This window comes from Cynoglossus semilaevis, chromosome 8 (assembly GCF_000523025.1).
Source record: "Cynoglossus semilaevis isolate Cse_v1.0 chromosome 8, Cse_v1.0, whole genome shotgun sequence".
In the NCBI taxonomy this organism is placed as follows: Eukaryota; Metazoa; Chordata; class Actinopteri; order Pleuronectiformes; family Cynoglossidae; genus Cynoglossus; species Cynoglossus semilaevis.
Genome location: NC_024314.1, coordinates 29,877,741 through 29,878,142, shown reverse-complemented (window position 1 = coordinate 29,878,142; position 402 = coordinate 29,877,741). Strand labels below are relative to the sequence as shown.

Below are 402 nucleotides of genomic sequence, written 5' to 3'. Positions count from 1 at the left end.
TGGAATACCCACTGGCCTTTTTCCATTTCCTGGTTGCTTCATGTGATGTTTTCTGATTGGCTTAGAGTCCAAACGCTGCTCGACCAGGTTCCTGATTGGCTGTTGTCCAGGTGACGACATTGTTCCACCGAGCTTCCTGTCAGAATCCATAACTATTTCTGTGCCTGGTGCGTGCACACACACGCACCATGTTGCAGACATGCGGTGTGATTGGATGGAGGCGATCCAACCACCGCTGTCCTCCACTGTTGGTGCGCTGCTGCCTCGTGTGGTGGACTTTAGTTGAAGCACTTTTTGGGGGATTACAGTAATCATTTCATCTCACTGAGCTGCAGCTTTAAACACACACTGCTGACCACAACCACCCCAGACCCCCCCACTGCCTCCTCACTGCCCCCAGAC

The 402-nt window shown here is 52.5% G+C and overlaps 1 protein-coding gene across 3 annotated transcripts in view; it reads right to left on the bottom strand.

The window, feature by feature from the left end:
• The window catches only part of LOC103383103 (protein tyrosine phosphatase receptor type R), an 11,696-nt gene that overhangs the window by 8,041 nt on the left and 3,253 nt on the right, over positions 1–402 (bottom strand). Inside the window, exon 2 of one of the 3 annotated variants that reach the window (XM_025057527.1) lies at positions 13–136. The exons of 1 other annotated variant lie outside the window; for it this stretch is intronic. In XM_025057527.1, coding sequence (XP_024913295.1) covers positions 13–136 — 124 coding nt within the window. Of the gene's footprint in view, positions 1–12; positions 397–402 lie in introns of those variants that run through there. One more of the 3 variants, XM_017034203.2, reaches the window with a different exon arrangement.